The following is a 26,968-nucleotide window of genomic DNA, read 5'->3' on the forward strand; positions in this document are numbered from 1 at the left end:
AGTCCTCCGTGTTCATTTAATCCCATCCATGCAGCCGTTTGTGAAACACTTACTGAGCATCTGCTGTGTGCCAGACCCTGCTCTAGGCACCAGGGATCCAGCTAGGAGCAAAGCAGACAAAACCCCCAGCCTTGGGAAGGCCCAGGGTCTAGTGGAGGAGACAGATAATCACCAGATAACTATCTGTATGTATTAGAGTCAATGCGTGTCCAAGAAGGAGGTCATGGAAGGCTCCCCCGAGGAAGTGACCAAGTGACGTTTGAACTGAGCTCTGAAGGGTGAGTAGGTATACACCGGGTGAAGATGGGGAAGAGATGGGGAAATACTCCAGTGGGCAGGACCGTCCCATGCAGGGTCCCGGGCAGGAGGGAGTTTGGCTCATGGAGGACTGCCAAACACCTACGCTCTAGGGGGCGGGTAGCGCTTTCTTTTGTTTATTGTCGCATCCCTCCTGCTTGACACGTTGTCTGACACACCGTAAGCGGCCAATAAATATTGACTGTTTGAATGGAGGAGTGAACAAGTTCAAGAGGAAGTAGAGGAATGTATGTATGGACGGATGGACGGACGGACGGACGGGTGAGTGGTGGGCTGGAGGATGCATCTATGTGGGTGGGTGGATGAAATGATAGTTGGATGGGTGAATGAATGATTCAGCGGATGGATGGATGGATGGGTGGATGGATGAGTCAATGGATGAATTTGTATCAGTCCCTACGGATTCACACACAAATGTTCCCAGAGACACGCACACGTGTGTGTAAACAAAGGTTCACCTCTTCTCCTGGTGCTGACCCCGGAGAGGACAAACACGGAGAAGTTGGCCACGCTGGCCAGGGCCTGTGTGGATGAGGACGCAGGGAGGCAAACCCTCTGACCAGGGCTACAGCCGGGCCCCACCCCCACTGCGGCACTGACATAATTTCTGGAATAGGAAGAAAATGCCGATTCAGGGATTTTTGTCCCAGGCTGGGAGCCAGGCCAGGGAGTGGGACAGGAGTAGCCCAAGAAGGATGAGGTGAGTGGTAGAGGGAGGCATGTGCGGCTAAGACAGACAAAGGGGGCAGAGAGATAGAGAGATAACAGAGAAGCAGAGATAGGGCAATGGAGACAGAGACATTCAGAAAGCTGCAGAGACACGGAGAATAAGAGATGAACGCAGAAAGAGACACACGACGTAGAAATTCAAATTCAGACACAGGGCAAGATGAGGCAGGGTTCCAGAGACAAAAGAGGGAGAGAGAGAGACAGAGAGAGACAGAGAAATGGAGACACAGAGAGACAGAAACATACAGACCCAGATGCTCGAGGGGAGAGAGACAGAAACAGAGAGACAGACATGGAATGACACCCAAAGAGGGCAGAAAGAGAGCTTCAGAAGAGGCAGCTAAAACGAGGCTCAGAGAGGGGAAGGCATTCGCCCAAGGTTGCACAGTCTGGACGTAGCATTTGATGCTGGGTCTGTTTGACTCGAGTCCATTCCATGTTCTCTTCTTCACCCTATGTTGCCTCATGAGGACCAAAAGGCACACAGGCAAGTGGGGTTGAGACTGCTGAGGATGGGTCACAGCGATAGGAACAGTCATTCATTTACCCACTCAACGCATCCCGGCTGGGGTGACACTGGAGAGTCAGAGATAAATTAGGAGCTTCTGGTCTACCAGGGTAGGTAGACCCCGCTCTGGAGTGACGGGGAAGAGCATTCCAGGCAGAAGGCACGGGAGGTGGAGAGTGAAAACAGGACCAAGGCGGGAAGGATTGGAGAGTGTTTGGAGGGGTGAGGTGGGAGAGGAGGGTGGGACCAGAGGGTGCAGATCTCACATGCTCATTGTCTGGGGGCACTGGGGAGCCATGGGAGGGCTGCAAGCTGGGGAGGGGCAGGTCAGCTCAGGGAGCAGAAAGACCCGTGTGGAACCCTTTGGGAAGGAATGAGGAGGGGGAGGGCAAGGGTCCAGGCAGGAGAAGACGAAGCCTGCGGGTCAGGACCGTGGGAATGGAGAGGAGAGGAAGCAGGAGACAGAGTCCGCGGGCAGGAGAGCTAGAGCTTGAGGGGCTGTGGGGGCTTTTGTGCCTGTTGTCATGGGAATGAAAGATGTCTCCTGTCCTATAAGCATGGGGCTGGCCGCCGGAAATGGAGAAAGACAGCCTGATGGGAGAGAAAGACATCAGGGTGACTAAAGGGGGTCAGGGCCACAGAGGAACGGGAACTGAGTCTCTTTAAATGAGGATTGTTTTCTTTTTTAATTTTTAAAAATGTTTATTCATTTTTTGAGAGAGAGAGAGAGAGCATGCGCAGGGGAGGGGAAGAGAGAGAGGGAGACACAGAATCTGAAGCAGGCTCCAGGCTCTGAGCTGTCAGCACAGAGCCCGACGCGGGGCTCGAACCCATGAAGTGTGAGATGATGATCTGACCCAAAGTTGAATGCTTCACCGACAGAGCCACCCAGGCGCCCCTAAGCGAGGAATGTTTTAACTGGCAATGACAGAGACTCAAAGGACTTCAGCATAACAGGGAATTAATTGAGTGGATGACAGCTTCAGGCATGGCTGGATCCAGGTTTCCCAATCACCATCATCAGGAATCTGTCTGCATCTTTGGTTTCTGCTTTCCTCGCCAGGCACGTTCTCTCCCCGTATGGTGATGTGATAGCCCCCGGCAGCTCCAGCCTCGACTCTGACCAGCCTGGCAACCTTGCTGGAGAAAGAAAGATCCTCTTGTATCCAGCAAAAGTCCAGGGGTTGACTCTGCATTCTAGATTGATTTTTAAGCTCGCCCCTGAAGAAATCGCTGAGAAAATCAAGGTGTCACTAGGCTAGAAAGCAGAGAATCTGTGTGTATCAGGCAGGAATAATGGGCATTCAAGGCAGAGACCATCTGGGAGTGGAGGGCAGAGGACTAGAGATACAGCTAACAGAGACAGAGAGGGAAGGACAGACGGCATAACTAAGCAAGCCCAGTCTCTTCTCTCACAGTTCCTGCTGAGACCTCTGCAGACAAGAAGAAAGAGTTGCCTTAGGGACACCTGCTTGGCACCGCCCTTTTCCTCCTGCACTCAGGCGCAGGCGCCCCCCAGACCGTTCTCCTCTGGATCCCGGAATCCAGGCTCTCTTTCCTTCCTCCCTTAGACCCAGAGGTCCAGCACTGCCCCCCCCCCCCCGCCCCGACCCCCTGCTCCTTCCTCCCTCCCAGCCAGGAGATGGAACCTCCGGCCCCTCCCCCTCCCTCTGGAGGTACCATGGCAACCAGGTCCCCTGCCCAGCTTTCCCCCCACCCCATATAGAATCCCATTTCTGTTTGAATCTGGCCTGTGTCTAACCAGTTCCTGCGTGAGACAGGGATGAGCGGAGGGCAAGTGGGACCAGAAAAGGGATGACAGAGGGCAGGGGAGCCAGTTATGAGAGAAGAGAGATGGAGAAAGGAGGCTGGGGAGAGGTGGGGAGAGAGGTAGGGAAACAGAGAGGTAGGCTTGGAGAGAGGCAGACGCTGAAGAGGGCCGGAGGGCTGGGGAGATGGTGGGGAAACTAGCCGAGGAGTCCAGGGGGATGCAGGGAAAGAGGGGGAGAGAAGTGGGCGGGAAGAGGGCAGAGAAATCAAGGGAAAGAGTGGAGGAGAGATGGGGAGAGAAAGAGGACTGGGGAGGGAGAGAGGCGGGGAGAGGCAGAGTCCCGAGGAGATCTGGAGAGACAGAGGAAGACACGGGAAAGTGGCGGAGAAGGAACCGGGGCACACAGCATTTGGAACTCGTTGGGTTCCCAGAGGTTAGGGGAATCCACATTCCTGTGTGGTCTCAGCCTTCCAGTTCTTCCATGGTTTTCCCCCGGGGCTTCAAAGAGAAGAAGGAGGAGGCGGCCGTGGAGAGAAGGAGCTGGAGTGGGTGGGCGAGTCGGGGTTCTTCTCCCCATCCTCCTGAGACATGCCTCACCCGCCTTCCCAGGATGCAGCAACAGGTGGAGACCCTGTGCTCCTCCACCGCCGGCAACCCCAGCATGCACAGGGAGGCAGGTACTGAGCCTTGTGAGTGCGTGTGTGTGTGTGTGTGTGTGTGTGTGTGTGTGTGTAGGCAGGGGGGATTTCCTTCGTCCGTGCACTGTGTGGTAACATTGGCCTGCAGTGTGGCCTTAAGCGAGTCACTGGCCTACCAGAGAGCCATCCCAGACTCTGATGTTGACCAGATTCCTGGGTGGCACCCTTTGGCCCTTAGATCACATGTCTCATGAACCTTTGCGGTTCCCTGGCCGATGGTCTGGACCCAGAACTACATTTCCCATGAGCCTCTGGGGCCTTAACAACTCTTCTGAGGCTGTGGTCTCCCTAGGTGCTCTGCCCTGGTCCCTCGTGCTCCCCTTTTCTCCCTCACTGAGCTCAGCAACTAACCCCAAAGCCACTCCTCCTCCGTCCTGCCCACCTTCAGTGGTTCCACTGCCAACATGGCCAGTGGGCTAGACCCCAGATACTGCCCACCCCCCACTTCCGCCCACAGCCTTTGGTCCCCAGCCCCATCTTCCTGCCCGCTCCCGTTGCCCTGTCTCCCTGCCTTTCCATCCCCACAGCCCCAGCTCAGGTCTTGTCCTCTTCCTCTTTCCCTACCTAACTCCCGGTCTCCGGTTTCTCTCCTCAAGCCCATCCCCCATTTGGCTCCTGGGGGGTCACCTGACTGCCAGCACTGACCCTGTCCCTCCTCTGCTCACACCCCCCTTTCCTTCTCCAACACTTCTGGGATGGAGTCCCAGCCCCTCAGCCTCAGACCCTGGGTGGTGGGCCACAAGCTGACAACTTCAGGCTCATGCTCCAGGGCTCCCTACTTGCCCCCTACACACGTCATTCACTCATTCATTCATTCATTCATTCACTCAATCAATATGTATTGAGGATGCATTTGGCTCACATGTAATAAAAATTGGACTTAGTGTAGAAGAAAGAATAGGAGAGCCACCATCACTCAAAAGGAAGCCTGGAAGTGGGGTGGGGTTTGGGTTTGGTGGAGTCAGCAGCTCAATGATGTCATTGAGAACCCAGCTTTTATTTCCCTGTGTTTTAGTCCGGGATGTGTCTCCCTTGCACACCAGCCTGCTTACCTCATGGCCACAAAATGGCTGCCACAGCTCCAGGCATCACTTGCAGAGGGTTGTCCGTCTTAAGAGCCCCCACATGATCCCTCCTCACGTCTTTTTGGCCAGCACTCAGTCACCCACTCACTCTTGTCTCAACCCCCGGCAAAAAGATTATCATGATTATTTCAGTCAGCGGTCCTCAACTCTGGCCCTACATAAGGTGGGAGGATTTAAAACCAAAACATCTATACCCAAACCCGCTTCAGATCCAACTTAACCAGAATCTCTAGGACTTGGGTCCTTGCACCCATAGTTTTTGAATGCTTGCCAGGTGATTACAACAAACGGTAAGAGTTTCAAGGCATTGGTTCAAACTGGATGGGATGCCTTCGGAGAAAGGAGAGTGGGGAGCCTCCCCTGAGCTGCGTGGACGAGGGATGGACACTTCTCAAACGGGGGGAAGAAGGATGGGAATGGCCGAGTGGGCGTCTTTTCCGGGCGTCAGCTACAAGAGCCTACTCTGTGCCACGTGCGCAGACATCCTCGTGGCAAAGCAGGTGCGTTTCTGTCCTCAGGTCTCTTTTAGTGTCTTTGAAGGCCTCTTTTCCTTTGGAGACCGCTGCCCCACATCATCTCTAATCTGGACTGAAGCACCCGCCTGACAAATATAATTTATGTTTGGCTCCAGAAAAGTTGAGTGGAACTGAGTTGACGAGTTGGCCAGTTTTGTAGATCAATATTTGTTCATGTCAGCTTTGTGGCTTTCTTGGTGGTACTTTGGGACGAGTGACACTTTTTAACTTACCAGGTTGGCATCGGCCGACAGAAAGCCGGTGGCGGGACGCCTGGGTGGCTCAGTCAGTGAAGCGTCTGACTCTTGATTTCAGCTCAGGTCATGATCACACAGTTTGTGAGATGGAGTCCCACGTAGAGCTCTGTGCTGACACGTAGCGCCTGCTTGGGATTCTCTCTCTCTCTCTCTCTCTCTCTGGCTCTCTGTCCCTACCCCACTCACACTCTCTCTGTCTCTCTCAAAATAAATAAATGAAAGAGAGAAAGAAAGAAAGAAAGAAAGAAAGAAAGAAACAAACAAACAAACAAACAAACAAAGAAAAAGAAACAAAGCAAGCAAGCCTGTGGGTCCCAAGCGCTTTGCCTATGGTGCCTAATGAATGAAATGACCCAGCCTGTTCTCATGCAAAGAGGGTGGACATGAAATACACCATCTCACAAATAATTAATAACCTACAAATGAATAAGTTCTTCTTAGCTTGGGGCTGAAGAGAAGCCTGAGAAGTTCCTGTGGATGGCCATATTCTCTTGTGCTTAAAGACCTTAGCCCCTGGTGTTCCTCTGCATAGACGTCTTTTTCCTGCCATTTCTTTATTTGGCAAGCTCCTCCTTATCCCCAGGTCTTACTGTAGACATTACCTCCTCCGAGAAGCCTCCCCTGATTGCGCCTAGACTGGGCTTCCCTTTCACCTTGTGACATCACCACCGTAGCTCGTATTGCCCTTTGCACTGACTGCTTCCCCCACCGGACTGGGACCTTTTGGAGGGTAGAGCACATTGTCTAGACGAGAGTGGAGGACAGACGGCAGACTGGGGAGACTGAGAACACAGAGTCTGGATCCAGACGCCTAGATTTTTATCCTGATTCTATCACTTATGGCTGCGTGACCTTGGGCAAGTCACGTAATCTTTCTACGCCTCCGTGTCATCAGAAAGTAGTCGTGAGGATGCAGTGGAAAACACTTTTGAAAGTGGTTGGTTTTTTATTTTATTATTTTTTTTAAAGTAAGCTCTATGCCCAATGCGGGGCTTGCACTCAAAACCCCGAGATCAAGAATTGCCATGCTCTCCCGACTGAACCAGCCAGATGCCCCGAGTGCTTGGCTTTTTAAAAGGGATTGTAAACATATATGGGGCGCCTGGCTGGCTCAGTTGGTTGCGGCTCCGGTCTTGATCTCACGGTTCACGAGTTCAAGCCCTGCATCAGGCTCTGTGCTGACAGCGCAGAGCCTGCTTGGGATTCTCTTTCTCTCCCTCTCTCTCACTCTGCCCTTCCCCTGCTCTCTCTCTCTCTGTGTCTCTCAAAATAAATACATAAAATAAAAAAAATAAATAAAAAGGTGTATAAACATATAGCTATTATTTTTTTTAATTTTTTTTAATGTTTATTTATTTGTGAGACAGAGAGAGACAGAGCATGAACAGGGGAGGGTCAGAGAGAGGGAGACACAGAATCTGAAACAGGCTCCAGGCTCTGAGCTGTCAGCACAGAGCCCGACGCGGGGCTCGAACTCACGGACCGTGAGATCATGACCTGAGCCGAAGTCGGCCGCTTAACCGACTGAGCCACCCAGGCGCCCCTATTGTTGTTATTCCATGGATGGATCTGTAGGGATCGCGGTGTTGGAGGGGTGGAGGGGAGGCCACTATAGCTTGGAGAAGTCAACAGGGGTTACCGCATGCAGGGCCTGCGCTTCTCAAAGGGGATCTTCCTAAAATGCAGATTCTGATCCCATAGGTCTGGAGTGGACCCCACAATCTGTGTCTCAAACAAGGTGCGGCTCCCCAGATCACGCACTGAGGCGCAAGTCCCCGCCTCGGGGAGGACTTTATTCTGAAGGCGAGAGGAAGCCGCTGGTCGTTTGTGAGCGAGGGGCGCTGAGATGGAAAGATCGTCCCAGCTGCCCTGCGCAAACAGATGGGAAGGTGGAGGATGGGGACCAGAGAAGGGGATTTCTGATGGTACAAGCTGAGCTATGTCAACACCCCGAAAGTCAAAGACCGCCAGGAGCATAGCTGTGACATAGCCGTGTGCTGGAGACAGCCTGTCCCTGCTCGCAAGAGCCGATTGTTAAGGTTCGCAAGCTGGTTGTTAAAACCGTGGGGAGCATGAAATTGGTCATGGTGGGTATATTGACAGCGTGAAAACTGGCAAATGCTACAATCTGTGTGTGTGTGAGAGAGACAGAGAGACAGAGAGACAGGGAGCGTGACATTAATGACACATCTGAGAGCGAGAAAGAGATTAATTAAACATTTACCAGCACACCACTGAGTTTATTGGCTTGTACCGAGGGAGTCCCTAACACACGGAATGCCCTAGGAGGGGCTGTTAGGTTAGGTGACTTTGGGAGCCCTCGGGGGAGCAGGCTTGGGATGCTGGCAGGAAGTGGAGGCAAGTCTGTGACGCAGGAGGAATGAACGGCGCTAACACCGTGGGCGGGAACGAAGCAGCATCAACTCTAAACCAAGCGGAGGCTCTTTGGTCATTTTGTGGTTCGGGCGGTGTTCATGTTCTGTCGTGTTGAGACGAGGCTCCGGAGTGGCCTTATTTTTATCTCGGCCTGCCCTGGTCACAGAGAGGCCTCGGCTGACGTTGGTGCTCCGTGAAATTGTTTATGGCCTGCAGGAGCGTGATCAGCGTCACGACCTGCTCTCTGTTCGGCTGCCCCAACAAAGAGACACCCCCAAACGCAATGGCGTTAAGACGAGAGCGCGACAGGGGATCGGGCGGTCCCGCTTGCTGGGACATCCCAGCCGCATGAGATGACGCGGGGACCCGGGTTCCCGCCGCATTGTTGCTCTAGCCTCGCGGAAGCTGGCTTGTCGCTAGGGTCACGCTTCCGTCCGAGGGAAGGGGCAGCGAGTCCAACACATGAGCCCAAAGTTGCACCCCTCCCTCCCCCAACACCGTCGGCGAGAACTCGCTCGCATGGCCACACGCGGCTGCAAGGGATGCTGGGAACTGATGTCTCTAGTTGGGCGGCTGTGTGCCGGGGAAAACCCGAACACTGCAGAGGAAGGGGAAAACGGATTATGGGGGACAACTAGCGGTTGGCCACAAGAGAGACCAGTTAGTCGAGGGAGGGGTCGCCTAGAAGGGCCGATCGGCGGCTGTTGTCGGTCTGGTTGGCCTCAGGAGGCCGGTTCTGAGACGGTGAGAAAACCACACACCGGGTTCACATGGTGTTGGGGGTGCTGCGGAATGGGAAGCAAAACCGGGCGAGTCCCTCCCTCCCTCTTCCTCCTGCCTTGCAGGCCCTCTCTAGCGCCCCCTGTAGGCAGAGCCTAACGGGAACCCAGCAGTCGGAGCAGAGCAGGGGTTAGGAGAGTCCCCGCCTGGGGATCACGGACGGGCGGACGGAGTGGATGCAGTGGGGCGTGGCATCTGAGAGTCAATAAATAGCTCGGTAACTGGCATAAGAGCCATTCGGAAATGGTACGGACAACACTCAGGGAAGCCCGCTGAAGCCAAATAACGTCTGAGGGGTGCGCAGGTCGGCTGACACCCGGTCTCCATCCCCAGGAGCCCTCCTTGTGGACATTGAGACCCTAGAGGAGACGCAGACTCGGAGCCTGGGCAGGCCTGTCAGATCCTCGTGAGTGGCCCCTGGTCTCATGACTTCTGATCTCAGCCCCCCCTGGGGGGCGATGACAGCCCCCTCGCTGACCGCCGAGGTCCCTGCCCGCTCGCTCTCTCCCCAGGAAGCAGTACCTGCGTCAGGTCATTGCAGAATACGAGGCGCTGGACCGAGAGCTACCATGCCTCCGGAGGTTTCCCACACCGCCCGCTGCCCAGCCTCTCTGTCTGTGCATGGAGACCTCAGTGAGTGGCCCCCTGCCCCTGGGACCCCAGACCCCCAGTCTCTGCACAGCTTGGGTGGGACGATAGAAAGGGAACAGGCTCAGAAATGAGGTGGGCAGGGCTTCAATCTAGGCTCTGCAGCTGGCCAGCTGTGGGCTCAGCACAGGACAGGTCGCTAAAAATTGATTATGAGTTTGTCAAAGGGTCAGACGTCACCTTTGTGACCTGGGATTTGATGACCTGGGAGGGGCAGAGAGAGCGGGAGAACAAGGGGCAGACAAGGGCTGAGACTGAAAGGCAGGTGTCCTAGGGGCACCTGGGTGACTCGGTTGGTTAAGTGTCCGACTTCTGCTCAGGTCATGATCTCACGGTTTGTGAGTTCCAGCCCCGCGTTGGGCTCTATGCGGACAGCTCAGAGCCTGGAGCCTGTTCAGATTCTGTGTCTCCCTCTCTCTCTGCTTCTCCCCTGCTCACGCTCTGCCTCTCTCTCACTCTCTCAAAAATAAACATTAAAAATTTAAATTAAAAAAAACCAAACAAAGGAAGGCCAGTGACCTGCTAATCGATCCTATGCAATTCTGTTAAGTTTGCAAATACAGCAGAGACTCAAGATGAAACCATGTCTTGGGCAGATTCGGTGAACCGGTCATTCCTGGTACAAATGCTTTGGCAATCGCTGCTATCGGTCAGCAGAGGTATCTGTTAGGTTCTCGCTCAAAAGTTACCTGAGAAGAGCTGACCTTAATGGGACGCTTCCCGTGTTTCAGGCACTGGTCTCAGATGGTTTCACTGGTTTCTGATGATGGGATATCACCTTTTGGATGGTAATCTCACGCTAAAAATGTGGTTAGTGATCAATATGTTTCTGAATGACAAGTCAAACCCCCTATGACCCTTATTGTTATTATTATTATTTTTTGCAACCGGACATTCCTTAAAATGCTGATAGGAACATAAACAGAAACGTGTACAACTTAAATCCTTGCGGGATCTTTAAGAGCCGCTAAAAGTCTGCTCTCCGGCGCAGGTTGCTGGAAAAGTTTTTGGTAGATTGGTAAAGTTGACCAAATTGGCGAATTATTTAAGCCAACTGCTCATTGACTACTGGCAAATCCGCCTGGTGAGAACTGATATTTTTGGAGAAAGACCTAGAATGACAGTTGATGCTTTTCTACCTGAGAGATGCCTGTTCTCCCGGGTCTGACTAGAGCGATAGGCTCCCGAGATAGAGTGTGAAGCTTGCCCCTCAAATGTCACCGGGGACTCTGGCAGGTTCTACAGGTGGGTCTAAGGTGGGGGCTTCCGGAACCTTGCTGCCCACGAGTGTCACATGCTGAGGCGCTCTCTCCTGACTCCTCCAGCCACAGGAGGACTTTACCCATCTGGAGGTGCTGGAGGCTCTGGAGGCCGAGTTACCCGGAGCCATGGAGAGCGGGCGCGTGGCCAGTATCCGTTTTGAAAATACGAACGTCATCTGTGGGACGGCGGGGTGCCGGGACAGGTGAGTTTGTGGCGGATCCCAGGCTGGGAGCGACCGGGAAGGGCCTGGCGGCGGGGAGCAGGTTGCGCGGCCTGGAGTGGAGGAGGTGAGGGGTGTGGCCTAGGGAGGTGGAGGGAGGGGCGGAGCCAGAGCCAAGGCGCCGAGTCCCACTCGGGGCCGGGAAGGGAAGGAGAGCGGGACTGAGTCTGGAAGCACCGGATTTGGGTGCGGCTGGTGGGGAAAGTGCGGGACGACGGGGCAGAGTGTGAGAACCGGGAAGGGGCGGAGCCGAGAGTGAGCGCAGGGCGGGGGCAGGGCCAGGTGAGATCAGAGAGCAGGTGGGATCTGGAGTGAGGAAATGGCCTTCGAGGGACCCACGTGGTCACCTGGACGGATAAAACCGAGGCGTGGGGTCGGAGCCTGGGAAGGCGGCTATGAGGGGGCGGAGCCTGGGCCGAGCACATTGAAAGAGTGGGGCCACGAGTGATCGGATGGGCAAGGGACCTGGAGGGTCGGGTTGGGGGCGGGACCGGGAGAAACCTAAATCTGGGGACGCGCCTGAGACTCACTGAGGGGGCGGGACTGGACAAAGAAAGGGGCGGGCCCTGGAGCGGCGGTTCGAAAAGACGGGGAGCCTCGACAGACGACGACCAGGGGACAGAATTAGATTGAGAGAAGACGGGACCTAGAACGACCCATGCGAGGGTCGAAGTCCGGGTGGACCTCGGCGAGAGGTCAGGGCTGTCGAGGGGTTTCGGGACAGAGTGACGGGATGAGGAACCCGAGTGGGTAAAGGAACAGGGACCAGGCAGGGACCACCAGCGATTCCCTTCGGTCTCCGCCCCGTCCCTGTCCTCTTGGCCCCACCCCTCGCAGGTGGCTCATCACGGTCGCGGACTTCCAGACTCGCTCGCGTCTGCTGCGCTGCGGCCTCCGCCTCCGCGGGCTCGAGCACCCGCTGGTGCGCCACGACGAGCTGCTGCTGGCCGATTACCGCCTGCACCTGCGCCGCTCCCTGGTCCGGCGGCGCATGCTCGAGGCCCTGGGGGCGGAGCCGACCGCGGAAGTCTAACGCTCGGGGGGCGGGCCCCGGCTGCGCTTGCACGCCGCCCAGCTGGCTCGGGCTACCCACCCGGAACCCCCGAGGGTAGGGGGCGTTGCCTCCCCAGGAAGGAGGCGGGGCCGGCTCGAGGGGGGTGGATACTGTGAGTTTAATTATAAAGAATGACCTGGTACAAAAGCCATTTCTCTCTGCAAAATCTTGGTGGGGAGTCAGGGCGAGGGAGGTGACGGGGGGGGGGGTGGGGGGGGTAGGGATGAACCCCCGTAATATAATCCCGCCTCCCTCATCTTCCCCAAGTCCCTGCAAACGGACGCCTGGGTCCCGATCCCTTGAGGGATGAACTGAGAGGCTCGCGAGAGGGAAGACCCGGGTGGGCGCCGGGGGCTTTCAACCCATGCCAATCCCTGTCTCAGCGAGAACCTGACGTCCTCATCCTCCCCCCTCCTTTTTTCTTCTCCCACCCCCCCTTGGAAGACAATTCTCGGGCTTTTATTTCAGGTTTTTTTTCTGGATTTTTTGTTGTTGTTGTTGTTGTTGTGTGTGTGTGTTCTAGGGTGTTTTTTTTTTTGTATTTTGTATTTTCATTATTGTTCCTCTTTTTGCTTTATCTTCTCCACCCCGCGCTGCCCCATCCAGTCCCTTCCCCACCCCCCACCCCGACCTCTCCTCCCCCCTCCCCACCCCCTACACCCTCCCCAACCCCGCGGCACCCATCCAGAATGAACAAGCCCTTGATAGACGGGCGCCGCGCAGGCCCCCTGCGGACGGGGGGCATCCGACAAGGGGGAGGGGGCGGGTAGGGGCCCAGCGCGACCTCTGCCCCCCTCCTTGCCATCCCTCCCCCCTCCCACGACCCTCCCACATGGTTCCCCGCAGATCCCTGACGTGGTGAGGGGAGAGGGCTGCAAGCACCCTCCCCCCATGGACGGAGCGCCCCCCCCTGGGGGGTAGGGGGCAGCAGAGGGGGAATGGGCTTGGGGAAAGGAGGGGGAGCTCCCTTCTTTGGCAGCTGAACATGGGGGGGACCTGAGGGCGATGCCCTCCCCCCTTTACCCACAGTAGGAGAGGGGGCTTCTCAGGGGAAGGGGTGGCTTAAAGTTCCCAAGCCCCAGGAATAAAGGGAGTGGGGGTGGGGGAGCGTGCAGGAAGGAACAGCCATGCTGGAGGGAGAGGGAGTTTCTCTGAGAGAAGGAAAGGTTGGGGGGGGGGGGTCTTCGTGCAAAATGGATGGAGAGATGGTCCAGGAAGAACTAGGAAGAGCGAGACGAGAGAGGGTGTGCAAGAAGTCACAGACTGGAGCAGGGAGAAGAGGAAGAATGGAGGCCACAGTGAGCAACAAGGGGGCTTGCCTAGGGTCTTCTCTGGCCGGAAGGAGAAAGGAGTGTGGAGAGGCAAGAAAATAGGCAGGGTCAGAAGGTCTGCACGAGCTGTTCCTCCACAGGAACGAGAAGTAAGGATGCTCGGAAAAGCGGGGATAGCCCAGCCCCAGAGTGTGCGGGCGGAGACACGTGTGCAGAAGGAGAGAGGTGGTAGGGTTCCCCCGGGGAGATGGAAGAAGTCACCCAGGAGCCGGCGAGGACAAGCAGACATTCGAGAATGAGTGTGCAGCAAAGCCACGGCGTGCAGGAACATTGTCAGAGGAAGGACCCGGCTTCGCGAGGGCAGTGAGAGCGCTGCAGAGGCTGTGTGCAAGAGTGAGGGTGGGAGAAAGTGCACAGAAGAGAGTGAAGCAGGACAGAGATCTGGAAAAGGAGGGTGCAAGGGAACGGGGCGGGGGGCGGGGGCTGGCTGGCGAAGAGGAAGGGAGTGAGCATTTGAAAGACAAGCAGTTCCTGGGGGGGGGGGGGGCAGGTGTACGAGATGTGCAAGAAATGACGGTGTGAGAAGGGGGGGGGGGCAGGGAGGTGCAGGGTAGTGTCCCTGCAACAGGGACAGGCAGGTCGAGTAGAAATGTGGGGGTTCAAGAAGGGGCTAATGCTTAAAGAGAATGGATGGAAGCGTGTCAGGAAAAGTGCATGGGATAGCAAGTGTGCAAAAGCTGAACAAAGGCAGGTGTGCTCCGGAGAATAAGTATGCGTGCACAGAGTGTGGGAGGGGGTGGGGGAAGGGGTGTCCCAAGTGTGTCTGCAGCAAGGGTTTAGAGATTTTCAGAAGTGAGGTGTGCACGGGAGGGCACCAAGGACAAGAGTCTGAGAGAGTAAAGGTATGGAATGTGGCAGAAGAGAAGAAATGCAATGTGGGCTAGGGAAAGGGGGGGGGTGGGTGTTTGAGCGCTGAGAGGGCCTCGCGAGCCGGAAGCGAAGGCGGAGTGTGCAAGACAGCGAGAGGGCAAATTTGTGCAAAATTGTAGCCCGGGGAGAAGAGAGAGGCAAGCAGGCGTGCAAAGGGGCGTGCAAGAGGCCGGGGTGGGGGGCTGCTGTGTGTGTGTGCTGGGGAGGGGGGAGGGTGGGGAGAGCCCAGGGGCCTGGAGAGGGGGGGAAGGGTTGTTAGAGGAGCGGCAGGTGGTGGAATCTGAGGGCACCCCCTTCCCCTGCGGCCGGGGACAAACCCCATCCAATCAGGCTCAGGGCTGACCCCCTATGGCTCTGTCTGTTCCCCCTCCCCAGAACCGACCCTTCCCTCCTTCTCCATCCCCCTCTGCGATTTCCTCCATCACCACCCCCCCCCCCCTGCTCCCTGCTTCACACACAGTCTTGTGTCAGCTGCCCCCTCCTGTGAGGTGCAAATGTCTGGCCGGGGATCTGGCCACCCGGTGACCTCCGGCCTTGGGAGACGAGGGCAGGGCAGGGCGCAGTTCTAGCAGAGTCCCTGGCCCAGGGGGAGATAATGACGGTCAGGGGTCAGAGGTCAAGAGGCCAGTAGGCTCAAGGGTTCTGTGGACGGGCTGGTCCGTCCAGGCCAGCCATCACCTCTCCAGGAAAAATTTGAGAGCCCGGTCGATGTTCATGCGGTGGCCCACCCTGGTCACGCCCAGATCGACGTAATCCTCCTTGGTCAAGGCGGGCAGATGGGAGCCATCGATCTCGTGGTCCAGGAACTGTGCTCGGTGCTCAGCCAAGCCCAGCCACTCGAGCCAATCAGCCACGTCGAACTTGGTCCAGAACCCCAGAGGTTTAGCGCCGAAGGGCTTGTCCGGGGGCAGCGAAAGCAGGCGGGTTGGTGAGAGGGAGCGGGAGGCCCCTGACAAGGCTCCACCAAGCCCCCCGGACATCCCGGGGTGTGGCGGCACAAAGACGGGGGCGAAAGGGTCAGCGGAGCCTCCTGCCCCTCCGGTTGGGGAGCCACGGATGTCAAAGAGGCCCGGGTACAAGGGTCCAGAAGGCAGGATGGGCAGGGACGAGGGCCTGGGCGCAGGGCTGACCTTGTGCTCCGAGGCGGGCAGCAGTGAGGGGCTGGGGGCCCGGCGGAGCAGAGGCGGCCGCATCTCGAACTCCACGCCCTGGAGGTGGCGGGTGGACGTGGAGGAGGAGGCTGAGGGTGACGTGGCCCCCGGAGCTGCAGCGGCGGAAGGGGAGACCCCAGTTCCCGTGGGGAGTGGCGGCAGAGGTGGTTTGGGCCAGTTCTGAAACAGGCTGCTGACGGGTTTGGAGAGGAGCGAGGGCTGGGAGTCTTCGGAGAGTCTGGAATGTGACAAGGGGGCAGGGGTGGAGGCAGGGGGTTTGGAGGGCAGTGGCGGGGTGAGAAAGAGGCAGGGGTCAAGACACAGGGGAGAGAAGAAGAGACACCGGAGCCAGGGCGGAGAGATGGGAAGAGATAGAAGGGGCGACGGGGGCAAGACAGATGGCAGGACAGAAGTGAGGGAGAGAAGAACGAGAGGTCAGGGAGAGGGTGACAGTCAAGAGAGATGAAAGAAAAAGAGACATTAAGTGCTAATAATAATAATCGCCACCACTCACTGATGCTCACGTGTGTCAGGCATTGTTCCAAGTGCTTTACAGATCGCATCTCAGTTTATTCCCCAGGACAACCCTGATGCAGGTTACTATTATTATCAACAGCACAGAGAGGTTAAGCAACTTGCCTAAGGACACACAGCCAGGAAGTGGCAGAGCCCGGTTATATGGCACCGAAGTCTGAGCTCTTAACCACTACTCTATACTGCCTTTTGGGGGTATGGCCAGTCACAGCAGAGTGGAAGACAGGGAGACGGTGAGAGGGGAACAAAAAGAAGGTGAGCGTTCAGGGGAGAGAGATGGAAGGGGACAGGGGACAGAGAAAGGGGGGGAGAGATGAGGAGAGGGAGATGAAAGAGAGAAGAAACAAGGGGAGAAAAAGGTTCCCCTCATCCCTTTCGCTCCGTTCGGGGACAGTCCTGCCTCAGGGCCTTTGAACTGGCCTAGCTCGCTTCCCCCCAGGTGGCCATGTGATCTGCTCCCTCCCGTCCTCTAGTTTCTGTTCTTCTAGCTGGTTATTTGAGAGGCCTTCTCTAACCATCCCCCATCCCTGCCTCCTGGGGGGGGGGGGGCAAGGGACAAGCTCCCTGAGGGCCAGGCTCCACCTGTCCTGTCCACTGTGGGGTCCCCGTCACCCAGAAGGGCACCCAGCACATACAGCAGGTGATAGTCAGTGAGGCACCTGTCGACTAAATAGAGCGTCCTCTCCTCTACCCGGAATACTTAAAAAGAATCAACAGGTTGCCCTGGGATCTCAAAGGCCTGGTAAAACCACATTCAACCATCGCCAAAAGGGCATCGGACCCTCAGAGTTCGAGTGAGCTCTGCAGATGGACAAGGGCAAGGGTTGGATTAAGAAACCTCTCGTCACTCCCTCCGTGGGCCCGATTCAGGAATGTGACTCCACTTTCCCCAAGACTAGGAGCTCCCAGGGACGAACTGAGCTCATTAGCTCGAACGAGCTCGAACTCGGTGGTGATCCTAGCTAAGCTAGCTGCCTTGGGAAACTTGCGCACGATCCCGCAGTTGTCCGGTTTTACTTGCTGGGCTCTGGTGAGAGGCCCCTCCCCTCCCCCCTCTCGTGTTCTAACCACAGCCCACAAGCAATCGTCTCAAAAACCCTTTTAGGTGGGTACTCTCCCGTCCCCCTTCTAGGGAGGGGTGGACGCCTTTGCCTAAGGTCACGCAGTTGGGAGTCGGGGGCTGAGACCCAAGCCCAAGAAGCCCGGCTCCAGGACCACACTCCAAACACGCTGCCCCCTAAAAGCATCTTATTTTGAGCCGCACCGGGTTCAAGGGACTCGAAGACTTCAGGGACTGTCAGAACTGACAACCCACCATGATAACGAGACATCGGCAAGTCGTGCTCTGGTCTCTTTTGTCAGTAACTTTTTTTGTTCCTCATGGGATGTGGGTTGCCACGGTGATGGGAAGAGACCACAAAAGCTCCTGAGATAAAGTATCTGTGAAAGCATGCTTCTCTGGGGACAGACTTCGGCAAGCCGGCCTGGTTTCTGTGTTCTCTCTGCCACCTGGGACCCTCAAAGGACACAGCTAGGGGGAAGGGAGACCCTGCTGCCCACAGCATCGGCCCCGTTGGCCTCCGTCACCAACCAGCAGCCCCCCCCCCCCCCTGCCCCCCTGCTCACCTCTGCCGCTGCAGGGAAGAGGTCCTCTCGGGGACGTAGCTGGCTCCCCCGTGGTGGCTGTCCCCGCTTCCCCCGCTGCCTCCCCGGGCCCAGGGCAGAGCGCCACCAGCTGCCGAGGAGCCCCCAAATTGCTGAAGCTTGGAGCTGAGTTCACTGATGATGCTGGCTTTTACTGTGGCCAAGGCTGAGGCCTGAGGCTGGGCCAAGGGCCCGGGCAGGGGTGGTGGCGGTGGGCCCGGGCCCTCCTCCCAGGGCAGCAGCTTCCGAGGCAGAGAGGAGGCTGATGGCAAGGGCACGGGTGGGCCTTCTGGCTCTATAGCCACCGGACCCCCGGCCATACCCGCCGATGAGGGTCCTGTGCAACCGCTCAGGGCCAGCAGCCCATCCGTTCCAGCCCCCGTCACGGAGACTGTGGGGCTGGTGGGAGTGACAGGGTCCCGGAGTCCCCCACTAGGGCCGGGCCGCAGGCCTCCGCTGGTCCCCAGAGCCCGGCCCCGGAGCTTGGAAGGAGTCATGAGCTGCGGGGGGTACGGTGGCCCGGGAGCACCACTCCCCCCGAAGGCTTGGCCGTCCAGGTAGGCCACATACGTGTCCAGGAGCTCCGGCCCACTGGCCACACCGGCCCCGCCGCCACCGCCGCCGCCGCCTCCGGCGCTGCCACCGCCTTCGGCAGACAGGCTGCTCAGTGTGGACGCGCTGCTGATGGTCTCCAGCGGGTGGTCACTGCTGCTCCGACTGTCCACCTCCTCGATACCAGAATCCGTGCCAGGCGGCGGGTCGGGGCCAGGCTGTGGGGCCGGGGGAGCCGGGGCGGCCGGGGCCGGCGGGCCTGGCGGAGGGGGGTCCCCGGGAGCCACGGGGGCCCCCTGGGTCAGTGTGGCCACCTCGCTGTCATAGGAAGTCAGGCTGGACGCCGTGGAGTCCAGGGTGGGAGGCGCGGCGGCCACGGCGGGCGGCGGCACGGGGGGCAACGGGGTGGTTGGGGTGGGGGGGTCCGGCAGCGGGTGCGGAGGCCCGGGTGTGAGCGGCGACTCTGGCTTCTCGAAGCTGTTGGAGAACTCCAGAGGCGGGGGCAGCGGTTCCACAAAGAGGAATTCGCCGTCTTCCACGTCCACCGAGGGAGCGGGGGGCGGCAGGACCAGCAGGGGGAGCCCGTTCTCTTCGCCGCCCCGCGGGGAGGTGGGCGAGGGCGGTACGGACCGGCGCGGGCTGGGAGGCGGAACCCCCGGCCCGTCCTCCGAGGGGGGCCCCCTTCCGCCCGCGCCGCCGGCTCTGGGCTGGCAGTTCTCGAGGAACCGCACGTGGAGGGGCAGCCGTTCCGGCTCCTCGGGGGCCCCCGACCTCCACGCCTTGCTCACCCCGGGGTGCGGGGCCGGGGGCTCGGGCCCCAGCTGCAGGAGGAGGGGCCCGACCCCGGGAGCTGTGGGGGGCAAGCGGTGCAGCAAGGAGCGTCGGGCCGCTGGAGGGCTGGCCGGAAGGGACTTCTCCTGGCTGCCCAGCCCTGCCCGGTACCCCAGCTCCCGGCGGGCGGGATCCGGCGGTGAGGCCCCCCAGAGACGCAGCACCGGCTCGTGGTGGGCGTGGGGCGAGTGGTGGTGCGGGGTGGGCGGCGGCGCCTCGTAGCGGGGCGATGGGGGCCTTGGAGGGGGCTGGGGGGGCCCGCCGCCCTCCGAGGACTCCTTCAGCGCCCGCTCTCGGGCGGCCAGGGCCAGCCCGAGCGGGGAGGCTGGGTCCAGGGCCTTGCCGGTCAGCGGGTGGACCAGGGGTCGGGGCGGCAGGAAGCTGGTGAAGGCGCTGCTGCCCCCGCTGCCCGCGTAGGCTCGGCCCCCGGCCCCGTAGCCCCCGTACCCGACGCCGCTCCCCGCGCCGGCGGACTCCAGCCGGAGGTAGGGCTCGGCGGAGAACATGCCCTCGTCGATGGATTTGGAGTGGCGCAGCCGGGGGCCCGGGGGCGCCCCGGGGCCCAGCCCGCCGTCGCCGCCGTCCTCGTCCCCCGCGTCGGTGGAGAGGAAGAGCGTGGACCGCCGGCGGGCTTCGTTCTGCCAGCCGCCTTCCCTCCGCGCCGCGCCCACCAGGGCCGCTCCGAACTGGCTGGTGAAGTCGAGGGTGGCCGGGCCGCTGGGCGAGCTGGGGGTGGGCACCGGCGAGGGCGACGGCGGCACCGGCGACATGGCCGGGGCGGGGCTGGGCGCCGAGGAGCCCCCGCCCCCGCCGGCCCCGCCGCCCCCGCCCCCGCCGCCGCCGCCGCCGCCGCCGCCGCCCGCGGCCTCGGGCTGGGTCGGGGGCTCCGCCTCGGTGCTGCTGCCCTGGCTGCTTCGGCCGCTGCTACTGGTGGACGGAGCCTTGATGATGATGGTGGGGATGGGGATGGAGTTCTTCTCTGAGGGCGCGGCCGCGGCGGGCGGCGGCTGCGGGGACGCCGGGGACGTGGGCGAGGGGGCGGGCGGGAGGCCGCCGCCCTTCTGGGGCTCGCCTTCGACCTTGGTCTGCTTGACCAGGGGCCCCTTGCGCCCGCGGCCCGAGCGGGCTGGCACGTACATGGCCGCGCTGGCCGCCCGGGGGGGCAGCTGGAAGTAGCGCAGGGCCGGGGCCTGGGAGGAGCCGATGCCCCCGCCCCCGCCGCCGTGGTGCGACGGGGACGGGGCCCCCGGGGTGGGGCCGGGCCCGCCACCCCGCCAGCCGCGCAGGCTGGGCTGCGGCCCCAGGGCCAGTCGGGGTGGGGGGTCGTCGGGAGAGCCGCCCGTCTCCATCTCCGGGGGATGAGGGGGGTGGGCGTGGTGGTGGTGAGGCTGGGGGGGCGGGGCGTGATGGTGGTGGTGGTGGGGCGGGTGGTGGTGGGCGGGGGGCAGGGGCCCGCTGTGGTACAGGCTCTTCTCGCGGCCCCCTACGCGCGTGTCGGGAGGGGAGGGCCCATCGAAGGACGCAGGGGAAGAGGACGGGAGGGGGCCACCCGAACTGGGGTTGAAGGGCCCTCCTCTGGGGGATGGGGTGAGGCGGCCAGAGGAGGAGGGGACCGGAGGTGTGCTGTAGGGGGGCTCCGGTGGGGACGTGGTGGGCGGCGGAGGGATGTCCTCCGAGCCAGGCACAGACAGGCTGCGGCTGAACTTCATGGCTGGGGGTGCTAGGTAGGGTCTGTCATCTTCTGCAGCCCCTGGGAAGACACAAGGGATCCAGGAGAGTGGGGGGAGGGGGTCACAGGGCTGCTAAAACCGTAGTCGCAGTATTAACGAAACCATTAAGAAGGAGAAGAAGAATGACGATAAATACGACGACCCTTAGCAAGCCTACGCTGAGACCCTCACGCAAGGATTAGTCCAGAGCTTCCCCAGGTGCGACAAATGCGCTCGACCACACAGGTTGCGCATCGCACGACAGCAACCGGCAGAGGGAGCGAGGGGGTCGGGGTGGGGCGCAATTCAGCTGGACTTCCGCCCCGTGCCAGGAGGGGGCGCCTTTTTCCAACTCGCACGGAGGCACGTTGAGCGCCAGGGGTGGCTGGGGGTGAGCAAAAGTGGCTGGAGGCGAGGGGGAGAGAGGTACCATGTCCGCGCGCGTCGCCGTAGGTTTCTTTTCATGGAGACGCAGAAAGGAAATGCCATTAGCACATCAAACCTGCGATTTCACAGGCGGAACGGCTTAGGGTGAGGCTAACGTTTAGGAGGCAGAGCCGCCTTAGAGGTAAGCAGTGCTGGGTGGATTTAGAGGGCGTCGAGATTAGGTACATGATGGGACACAAACGCAAGACTCGCACGGGTGGACTGTGGACGCTGGAAGGAGGAGAAAAGCTTAGACCCAGTTGGCAAAAGGCCTCAGAGTGGATGGGGAGAGCAAAGACTTTTGCCTACTCATCACTGCCAGGGCTCAGGCTTTGACCGTGTCGTCACCTCTGACTACTCTCTCTCCCCTGGGGTCATCTCAAGCCGCGTCCTGGATCATTAACTCCCTCTCTGCTGAAGACGCCTGTGTCTGTCGGGCTCAGTCCTCTCCCCTGAGCTCCAGGCTCCTATATCCAAATGCCACATCTACTCGGATGTCCCGCTGGCATCTGAGACTTAGCAGGCCCCCGACTGTACCCCTGATCTCTTCTGACCCCATAGTCTCCCCCATCGGAGCACATGGTGGCTCAATCCTACCTCAGGACCTTTGTCCCGGCCGTTCCCGCTACCTGGAATGCCTTACTGCCTTATACCCACGTGGCTCTCCCCTTCATTTCCATGTCTTAAAGATTTTTTTTAAATGTTTATTTAATTTAGAGGGAGAGAGTGAGGGGGGCAGAGAGAGGAGGAACGAGGATCCGAAGAAGGCTCCGCACTGTCAGCACAGAGCCTGATGCGGGGCTCCAACTCACGAACCGTGAAATCATGATGTGAGCCGAAGTCGGATGCTCAACCGACCGAGCCACCCAGGCGCCCTTCATTTCCATGCTTTGGCTCAAACCTGCCTCCCAGAACTCCTGACTTCTCTTGTTCTGCTGTTCCTCCCCCCGCACCACCCCCCAGAGAACTTAACACTGTGAACATACTATATCATTGTCTTGTTTCTTAACCTTATAAGCCAATATCTGTCTTCCCCAGCTGGAAGGAAAACTCCACGAGGACAGGACCTTTTGGTCTGTTTTGTTCACTGCCATGTATCACCAGCAGTCTAGGACATATGGTAGGGGGTCAATAAATATTTGTAGAATGGATGGATGGATGGATGGATGAAGTCAGATATGAGAAGACACCAGGGTCTGTGGTGGGGGCTTCAACCCACTGCATCCAGGCGGGAACAGTAAGGTGCCCGTTTTCTAGAGGCAGAACCCAAGGCCCAGAGAGGTGAAGCTCCCTGCCCCAGGTCACACAGCTAGGAGGGACAAAAGCCAGGATCCAAACGCACATTTGCCCAAACAACAAAGCCTGAGCTCTTTGCCCAACTCAACGGAACCGTGGTCACGTACGGAAGTAGGAAAGAACATTTCAAAGCCCCATTCATTTTTCCTGTAAACTGTCACCCTCCCCAGCCTCCCCCTCCCCCGCTGGCATCCATTATACCCCCCCTTCTGGGTGACATACCGATAGATTTTTGCCGGAGCATAAGCCCGGGTCCTGGAGGCAGGTAAGAAGGACGTTCATAACTTGGCTGGGAGCGGTGGTGCGGATCGAAGCTTGACTTCGGGGTCGCAGTCGGGGAGGAAAGACAACAGAGAAGGATGAGTCTGGGTGTGAAGTCTCACGGCTTCACCGCACAGCTAGCCCCCATACCTTCTCCAAGCCTCTGCAGGAAGGGTAAGAGGCGCCGAGGAGGGAAAAGGGAATTCTGGCGAAGGGAAGGGTTTCTGAGTTTGGGCAGCGGGGAGAAAGAAAGGAAAAGATAGCAGATTCTCAGTCCACCCAGATCACCAATCTGGGTCTTTTCTCCATTCCTGCTGTCAGCCCCTCCCCAAGTCCAAGTCCCCACCGTTCCTCGCCTACATGGGCCGCAGTAGCTTCTTTTGTCATCCTGCTGCCACCCGTGTCCCCATCACCTCTTTCTGTTCTGCTTTCCATGCAAGAGGCAGAGGGATCTTTCAAAAAGAAATCCAGGTCATGTCATTGCCCTGCTTAAAATCCTACAGCAGCATCCCCCCCCCCCCCCGCCCCACCATCAGTTAGGAGGGGATCGGAATCCCCCGCTCTGGTCTACAGGGTCATCTGTGGTAGACACTGTTGGTGTGCACCCAGATCCCCCTGGCTGAGGTGCCGTGACCATCCCCAGCTGCTGTGTCACCTGCCTGGGCTCTCAGCTGCTGCCCCTCGCTCTGAAATATGGCCCTCCTCCAGAGGAGCTGGTGAGCCCAAGTAGTCACGTCCCCCTAGCTCTGGGAGCGGCCTGCAGCCAAGGACTGGCTGACACGGAGGTCCAAGGCAGGCCTGACTCCCCGTGCCATGCACGCTCCAAAGCTCTGGTAGAAATCGGGCTGAAGGGGACTCCAGCGGGGACCGGGTTTGCTGACCTCCACAGCCCATCCTGCCTTCCTCACTGCCTCGCAATTTTCCCCTTAGGATGCTGGAGGCGCAGAAATCCCTATGTCAGGCTTCGACTGTGAGGTACCCAGGACAATCTGGCCCCACCTGCATCTCCTGCCTCCTTACTCCGGTCCCACCGTGGCCACCCGGCCTGCCCCTCCAATGGCCCAAACCCCATCCCCGCTTTAGAACACGTGCAAGTCCTGGGTTTTTGTCTCTGCCACGGTTTCCTCCTCATCGCCACACGTTCCTTTCCATCTTCACGTTCTCCACTCAAACGTCCCTCCCAGTCCCCGTCCACTGCGTCTCCCTGTCCTGTTGTCCTTCTGGCGCTTATCCTCGTCTGAAAGGATTTGTTTACTTGCTTACTTTCCGTCTCCCTGCCTAGAATGTCAGCTCCCAGAAGGCACCACAGGTACAGAATCCGGGACCCAGGATACCTTCAGGGAAAATAGTTCAATTTCCTTTAAAACCAGAGGTTGGAGGGGGGATGAATAGAATCCAGCCTGGATGATAATATTCATCTTTGCAGCAAGACAACCAGACAATACAGATTTTAAGGCTTTTTGTTGGAGGGGGAGGAGCTCGTGAAGGCCAAAATGCCAAAGACCCATGGAAGTCCCAACACAGCCTGTTAGGGTAGCAACTTTGTTGGTCTTGTTCACTTTTGGGTCCCCAGTCCCCAAACAGGACCTGATGTTCTACAAGCCTGTGTCACATGAAGAGTAACTAAATGACAATGAGCCAGCATCAAGCGCTGACTCCCTTCCTTCCGCCGGGTGACCCCATATGTCTCTCTTCTCTGTCTTTGAGACCAGAAGTGCAGAGAAAGGAAACCCTTTTTGGATGAAGTCCCCACCCTCACCTCCCATGGCACTCCCTCCAGCCCCCTTCCTCTAAGTACTCCCCCCTACCTCGGAATTTCCTGTGCTGTTTCTCACCCCAGAGCCTCCGCATATGCTGTTCCCTCTGCCTGAAACATCCTTTCCCCCTGCTCTGCTTGGGGAAACTTGTCATCCTCGTCCCCACCCTGGTCTGGCCTCTCCCTTCCTCTAAACCTACATTGCCCAATACAGTAGCCACCGCCCTTTTGGATGTAAATTTTAATTAATTAAAATAACATAATTAAACATTCCTTTCTTCCATTCATGCTGGTCATTTCAAAGGATCCATCGTCACACATGGCTGATGGCTGCCATATGGGACAGCACAGAGGTAGGACAGTTCCTTCAACACAGAAAGCTCTAGACCTCAATAGGGTGCGCCCAAGCTACACTCTCACTGTGCTCACCACTCCGGATTGAAACTACCTCTGTGTTTCATTCATTCATTCATTCATTCATTCCAGAGGTATTTATTGAGCACCTGATCCACGCCAGGGTCTGTTCTAGACGCTGTAGATGCAGCCATACACAAAATCGACAAAAGTCCCTGCCTTCGTGGAGGGCAGGCAAAATAAATTAGTAACATAACGTGGGTCAGGTGGAGGTGTGCAATGGAGGAGAGGGGGACTGTAATTTAAAACAGGGTAGGGGTGCCTCGGTTAAGCGTCCGACTCTTGATTTTGGATCAGGTCATGGTCTCGTGGTTCGTGGGTTCAAGCCCTGCATCGGGCTCTGCGCTGACAGCACGGAGCCTGCTTGGGATTCTTTCTCTCCCTCTCTCTCTGCCCCTTCCCCTCTCTCTCTCTCTTTCTCTCTCTCAAAATAAACAAACTTAAAAAAATAAGATAAAGTACTGCAGTCAAGGAAGGACTTTCTGTGAAGATGTAATTTGAGTAAACCCCAGAGGAAGGGAGCCATGCATACAGCCAGGGGAAGAGTATTGCAGGCAGACGGAACAGGAAGTGCAAATGTCCTGAGGTAGGAGTGAGTGTGGTGTGCTCAAGGAACAGTCAGGAGGCCGACATGTATGGACCGGGTGAGCGGGGGTGTTGAGGGGTGGGAGAAGAGGTCAGTCAGGTTGTAGAAGGGTGATAATGGACGGGATCTATTAGTTTCAGATGTCCCCCTGGAGAGTATTCCTTTTCCTACTCTGCACCCACTTATCCCAGTGTAGAGCTATTATAATTATTTGCTTTTTTGTTTATTTTCTGTCTCCCAGGGCAAGGAGCCTACCCAATTCCCATTCTACTCTTCTTCCTTGATAAGAAAACCCCAGGGGCGCCTGGGTGGCTCAGTCAGTTAAGCGTCCAACTTCGGCACAGTTCGTGGGTTCGAGCCCCGCGTCGGGCTCTGTGCTGACAGCTCAGAGCCTGAAGCCTGCTTCAGATTCTCTCCTTCTCTCTCTGCCTGACCGCCCCCCCCCGCCCCAACCTGCGCTCTTTCTCTCTCAAAAGTAAATAAAACATTAAAAAATTTTTTTCAATCTTCCTTAGCACCTATTGAGACTATATTTCCCAGACTCCCTTGCAGCTGAGCGTGGCCATGGAACTGAGGCCTGCACAGATGCACGAGTGGAAGTGTTGCGTGTTTCTTTGGGGAGGTCTCTTCAGAGGTGACCCCAGAAGCAACAATGCGCCCTCTTTTGCCTTCCTGCCTTTCCGTTCTTCCTTGTTCCTGCCACCTGGAAGGCTGGTGCCACGGCTAGCCCGCCAGCCATCTTGGACCGTGAGGTGACTTCATGGTTGGCAAGAAAGCCAGGATGGTGCAACAGAAAATGGGAAGGATCCTGGGTCTTCGTGACCATGGCGCCTGCCCCTGGGACTCCCTACTCCAGCCTCCGTCAATATCACAGAGACGGGACTTGCCTTGTCAGCCCCCGCTGTTCCGGGGTTTCTCTTACACGTAGCGGACCCCAATTCTGCCAAATCCACCCCCTACCCCCAAATGTAAATTCTCTAATAGAAATGGCCTGGATTGGCTTACTCCCGCAACCCCAGGGCTGAGCAGTGGGTCCAGGGTATACCGGGTGCTCAGTAAATGTGTGCAAAATGATGGGGTGGGGTGGGGTGGGGAGCACCCAGTCAGAAAGGATGCAGGGACCACGGGGGGCAGAAGCAGTTCTGGACAGGACACTGAATACAGAGTCCAGGCTGGGGAGGGCGAGCCAGGGATAACGGGGAGGTGGGAAGGAAGGTGAGGGAAGCATCTGGCAGGAAGCATGGGAGTCGGGAGGGGTGGGGGGCAGAGTGACAAAAAGGGGTTCACAATGACAGGGGAGGGGTGCCTTTGTCTGAAGAGAGTGCAGAGTGAAGGGAGAGGCGCCAGACTGGCAGGCGAACAGAAGACACCTCTAAGTGGAAGAG

General features: G+C 58.2%; 2 protein-coding genes across 5 annotated transcripts in view; one reads left to right on the plus strand and one right to left on the minus strand.

Moving 5' to 3' along the window:
* Positions 1-3,266: 3,266 nt before the first annotated feature.
* Positions 3,267-12,353, plus strand: CE2H19orf81 (chromosome E2 C19orf81 homolog). Of its 4 annotated transcripts, none has more exons than XM_047837125.1 (6): positions 3,267-3,349; positions 3,936-4,003; positions 9,371-9,443; positions 9,550-9,670; positions 11,011-11,150; positions 12,006-12,353. In XM_047837125.1, exons 1-6 carry the CDS (start codon positions 3,339-3,341, stop codon positions 12,199-12,201), a joined length of 609 nt encoding a protein of 202 aa, XP_047693081.1. In that variant the 5' UTR covers positions 3,267-3,338; the 3' UTR covers positions 12,202-12,353. The 4 variants fall into 4 exon arrangements, with proteins under 4 accessions (XP_047693081.1, XP_047693080.1, XP_047693079.1 ...); XM_047837124.1 differs by having other exon boundaries at positions 3,273-3,445; XM_047837123.1 differs by lacking the exon at positions 3,267-3,349 and having other exon boundaries at positions 3,654-4,003.
* A 2,518-nt stretch (positions 12,354-14,871) lies between these two features.
* SHANK1 (SH3 and multiple ankyrin repeat domains 1) overlaps positions 14,872-26,968 on the minus strand; it is a 43,758-nt gene continuing 31,661 nt past the window's right edge. The window contains exons 22-24 of the mRNA XM_047835883.1: positions 22,789-22,885; positions 17,735-20,885; positions 14,872-15,812 (exon numbers count right to left, since the gene is read on the minus strand). Of these exons, the coding sequence (XP_047691839.1) occupies positions 15,098-15,812; positions 17,735-20,885; positions 22,789-22,885 (3,963 nt within the window). The 3' untranslated portion in view covers positions 14,872-15,097. The remainder of the gene's footprint in view (positions 15,813-17,734; positions 20,886-22,788; positions 22,886-26,968) is intronic.

This window comes from Prionailurus viverrinus, chromosome E2, assembly GCF_022837055.1.
Source record: "Prionailurus viverrinus isolate Anna chromosome E2, UM_Priviv_1.0, whole genome shotgun sequence".
NCBI lineage: Eukaryota > Metazoa > Chordata > Mammalia > Carnivora > Felidae > Prionailurus > Prionailurus viverrinus.

Coding starts and splice junctions, on each gene's coding strand:
- CE2H19orf81 (XM_047837123.1), top strand. CDS start 3,808: ATGGTTTTCCCCCGGGGCTTCAAAGAGAAGAAGGAGGAGGCGGCCGTG. Junction 4,004..9,370: donor CAGCATGCACAGGGAGGCAG/GTACTGAGCCTT, acceptor CTCCATCCCCAG/GAGCCCTCCTTGTGGACATT. Junction 9,444..9,549: donor GGCAGGCCTGTCAGATCCTC/GTGAGTGGCCCC, acceptor CTCTCTCCCCAG/GAAGCAGTACCTGCGTCAGG.